This window comes from Delphinus delphis, chromosome 19 (genome assembly GCF_949987515.2).
Source record: "Delphinus delphis chromosome 19, mDelDel1.2, whole genome shotgun sequence".
Classification (NCBI taxonomy): Eukaryota; Metazoa; Chordata; class Mammalia; order Artiodactyla; family Delphinidae; genus Delphinus; species Delphinus delphis.
This window is the reverse complement of record NC_082701.1, coordinates 3,438,428-3,443,142: the sequence shown is the minus strand read 5'-3', so window position 1 is coordinate 3,443,142 and position 4,715 is coordinate 3,438,428. Positions and strand designations below refer to the sequence as shown.

The following is a 4,715-nucleotide window of genomic DNA, read 5'->3' as shown; positions in this document are numbered from 1 at the left end:
TGGGGGTTTGCTTGTCACGGAGAAGCCAACACAGATCCCGGAACAGACCCCAGATATTCACAGTGAGTCTCTTCAACCTGCATTCTAATGACATGTGTGCACTAATTAAGGAAACCCAGTCAATGACAAATGTTTTGAAGGTAAAATGCAGCAAAAACAAAAACAAAAACCGTTGTGCATCACCTGTGTCTTGGCTCTTGACAAAAAGAAAAAAAAAATTGTCACTGTGAAAATACTAATAACTAGAAAAAGCTTTCAAATCAACAGTCCATGCTGAAATAAATAACAGAAGAACATAGCAATACGAACCTTATAAGGCTGGTAAATATTTGCTAAAACCATGCTAACCGGTAGCATATAGGTACCAGCTCTCAGAAATGGCTGCACTGAAATTATACTTTCTATGGCAACTTTTTTCCCTTTACAGACTTCTATTTACATTTGGCTTTAAATATGAAAATATCTGATAAACTTTATAAAATGTACACTTTAAAAACATAGCTTCTGCAAAATTTTCTTGAAAAAAAAAAACAAACCTGTGCACCAGAAATTTTAGATTTTTTTTTTCTCTTTTTCAGAAAGAAGTTGCAAGAGTTCCCTCCCTCATTCTTGCCCCCTACCCACCCCCTTTCAAATATCTCAAGTCTTTTTAAGTGGCAGAGCTGTGTGATGGGAAGGTGCCTTTTCTGTGGTCACCCCCATTCTCCACTGAATCATCATTTAATTTACAGACCACTGAATACTCTTTGGTTTGATTATTTTCCTTTGCAAAAATATCGAAATAGCAGCAGCTGAAACCGTCAGCATCCTGTCAATGGCCGAACATTTGCCGTTTACAGAAGAATGTAAATTCTGTATCCACGCAATCCCTCCACCTCTCTAAACAACTTCCCTAATCTGCCTTTAAGTTTGGACTTAAAATAACATCCACTTGCTTGATATCTCTAACTTGGTTTCAGTGAAAAGAACTCCACAGTGTTCAAACCCATCGACTCTGAAGGCTGAGAACAGCAGAGACTGTCCAATTATTGCAGGCACTGCATTCAGATATGGCTGTTCGAGAACCATAGACCATCACAGACAACAGTTTACAAAATACAGGATTCTAGAACAAGCTGTTTTTTAATGGCATACAGGGATAGAATACCGTAAGAGAGTTGATTTTGAGACGCCAATTAAAAAGAAAAGTCAGCAACCCCAGAATTCACAAATAAGGAACTTTAAACCAAAAGAGAGTTCCATTATGTTGAGCTAGAGCGGAAAACAAGACAAAACAAAATGTTTCTAGCAAGTCAGGCAGCCAGGCGGGAGAGGCTTCTGGAAAACAATGTGCCCTGAGCAGCCTGCTCTAGGGCTCCGCGGGCGAAGGGGTCAGCTCGGATTCAATCGTGAGCGTGCATCCGTCAGGGGGAAAGGACCCTTTTAGATCATTATCTCCTTTACTTGTGAGTCTCTTAGAATTTTTATGGCTCTTGTTGACCCTACATTACTGAGACATTTTCAATTCCTACTCTGTACCATTAGAAAAAAAAAAAAAAAAAGGCAATGTTCCCCTCCCTCCTGAATACTTGAGCTGATGAGCTACGTCAAAACGGCTCTTCGGCATCTTCCCACCTTCCCACTTGGGCATTCCCAGCCCCCTCGGATGCTGTAGGACTCAGTCCAGACAGCCCGATCGTAAGAGCCAGCCTAGAGGCCAGGCGTGGCATCTTTTGGAAGAGGCAGTGAAGCTGGAGATGTACCAGCTGTCAGGGCAAGGAATTCAGCCACAGGGGTATAAACCTATTGATCTTTCAAGCTGGATGGCTCAGCGTCAAGGATGCCAACTCATTTCAACCTAGGTCTTGTCTTCTGGAATCAATTTTGGAATGTGCAAAACATGGAAAAACCCAGAAAAAAAATCGAAGGGCACATCACCGTCTCTCAACGTCGTATGCGTTCACCTGGCTAGCACCACCTCGAAGGAAAGAAAAGATGTTTATATCGTGTGCGTGTGAATTTTTCTTCCCCTGTCTTCTTCCTCCTATAACGTGAAAGTTACATGAAGGAACAGAGATGTAAAGCACGGCGCTTACTCGACTGTGTGTGTGATGTTCTGTTTTCTGAATAAGGTGCAAAAGGAGAGGGCAGTTCACGGTCTTGCTGAGGTTCAAAGTTATTGTCTCTTGACTTCAAGGCAGCCGTGGGGCTTTCTTTCCTTTTTAGTATAAGCTCCACTGTGCAAAAATGTGCATTATCTTTGGTATTTATTTCAGGTAGTCTAACTTAAAATTTGAGATCACCCATTAACATCATGGAGAAAAAAAAAAAAACCAATAACGACAACCCAGAGGCTACCATTTGGCTAGTGTTACATAATGCCCTTATGTAACCGGAAAGAGATTGACAGAGAGAGACAGAGAGAGACAGAGAGAGAGAGAGAGAAATCAATTCTAGCAAACAAATTACTGGCCTCAAAAAATCAGGCTCTCGTTTTGGCCACTAACAGCCAAATACCTGCCACTTTGAAGCGCATACCATGAGCTCTCGAGAAAGTTCAACACTGACTTTTTAAATTACACACAAGAAAAACTACACTGCAACAGTACAACGTGTGTTCGTGTAGTTAGCAGCTTTTCAAAAGTTAAGGCAGAGTCTTGCCTTGAAAACATTTAAAAATGTGATGCCATTTAAAAACATTCTTGTTCCCTAAAGAGAAGCATTCTGGAGACGTCAAATACCCAACCAACCAAGGCTTGCCTGCAAGTTCAAGTTTGGTATGAAAACACAAGACAAGACATAAACGTCCCATAACTTATTCTACAACGTGTTATGTGCCATCGGGTCACGGGGGGGCAGGCATGTTTAGTGCTTTAGGTTCATCTCTGAGCCTACAGTCTTTCTTTGAAAGCATCGTGCTAGCCTCAGTCCCTCGTGGTCACTTGTCTCAAACCACCTCTTCACCAGTACCGTCGTCTGCGTAACTGCTTTGGGCCTTTGACCAACAGACTGCGTTTCAAAGTAACTATTCCCAAGGAGGAATTAGTCATATCTCCGACTCTCGCCGTAAGGGCCTGGGCTCTAGGGGTACACTTGCCTGGTTGTGAAGGTCTATGTCAGGGGGTGTGTCCGTACTCGTGCTCTCTGGGACCCCGTTTTCACTGTCTTCTTCCTCTTTGCTTGTGAGGGCAACCTCATTTTCATAGCAAAAGGAATTAGCGCTGGAGAGGATGTATTTCTTCTCCGCTAAGTCCCTGGCGCTACAAAGGGGAGTGTTGGGTACTTCGTAAGTCTTGTGGAACCTCGAATAGTCTACTTTGTAGTAATGCTTCTCCTCGAAGAGGACAGGCTCGTAGCGGTGGCCCCAGAGGATTTCATTGGCCAGGTACGAGCTCCGGCACTGCGTGGTCATGGCCGTGGCTTCCACCATGCCTTCGAGTATCACCACAATCTCAAAGTCCGCGTTGTCGATGTCCTGTTTGCTCAGATCGTATAAAGGGCTGTCCTCGTCTATCTCGTGGACGATGGTGATGGGGGACACCAGAAATATGCGGTCAATGCCGCTGTCAAAGCCGACGTTGATGTCTATTTGATCCAGGGGGATGTACTCCCCTTCGGAAGTAATCCTGGATTTGAGGAGCTGTGCTCGCACGTGAGCTTCCACCAGGTGGCTTTTCCGAAGGTTGCCCACCCGCCACATCAGACAGAGCTTGCCATCCCTCATGGCGATCACGGCGTTGTGGCTGAAGACCAGGGTCTCGTTTCTCTTCTTGGGCTTGGCCATCTTGGCCATGACCGCGCCAATGATAAAGGCGTCAATGATGCAGCCCACGATGGACTGGAAGACCACCATGAAAACAGCCACGGGGCATTCGTCTGTGACGCAGCGGAAGCCGTAGCCTATGGTGGTCTGCGTCTCGATGGAGAAGAGGAAAGCGGCCGTGAAGCTGTTGACCTCGGACACGCACGCTTTGCTCTCCTTGGATGCGTCCAGGTCCCCGTGGAGCAGCGCTATCAACCAAAACACGCAGCCGAAAAACAGCCAGGAGAGAACGAAAGCCAGGCAGAAGATAACCAACATCCACCGCCAGCGGATGTCCACACACGTGGTGAAGATGTCCGCCAGGTACCGCTGGCCCTTCTCGCCCACGTTGATGAACTGCACGTTGCAGTGGCCGTCCTTCTTCACAAAGCGGCTCCGGCACTGCTGTCGAGTGTGGACTTTACTCTTCCCGTTCCCAAAGCCATTGGCCACCGCCAGGGTGGCCAGCTTCATGCCGTCCTCCTCCGAAGAGACGATGCTGTAGCGGTTGGTGCGTACGCTGCCCATCACTTCTGCTGTGGACGCCAGCGCTTCTGCTTTGGAAAACAGTCTGAGTTTTTGCAAAACCCTTTGGAGAAACAGGTTTGAATGTTCAGTGAAGACCCACACACACAGAAAAGAAGGAGGGATGGGGGTCTCCAAGAGCCTTAAGGTTCTTTCTACCAAGGTCTCTCTCCTGGCGTGCAGAGTCACCTTAGTAACTCAGCTGACATCCAGAGAACAGGTCCTACCAAAAAAAAAAGAGAGAGAGAGAGAGAGAGATCGTTCGTTACAAAAGAAGTCATGGAAAAATGAAGTCTACTCCCTAAGGCAACATTTCCTAGCCAGACACAGGGTCAGATATAGATAAATGTCCTCTACGTTGAATTACTGGGTTTTTCGTTTCCTTGTAGCCCCAGAGAAATAGACAGAT

The 4,715-nt window shown here is 45.9% G+C and overlaps 1 protein-coding gene across 1 annotated transcript; it reads right to left on the bottom strand.

Annotated features, from left to right (window-relative positions):
- Positions 1-2,376: 2,376 nt before the first annotated feature.
- Positions 2,377-4,309, bottom strand: KCNJ2 (potassium inwardly rectifying channel subfamily J member 2). Its single transcript, XM_059998721.1, has one exon. The coding sequence runs from the start codon at positions 4,307-4,309 to the stop codon at positions 3,026-3,028; it is 1,284 nt and encodes a 427-aa protein (XP_059854704.1). The 3' UTR covers positions 2,377-3,025.
- Between the last annotated feature and the right edge of the window lie 406 nt (positions 4,310-4,715).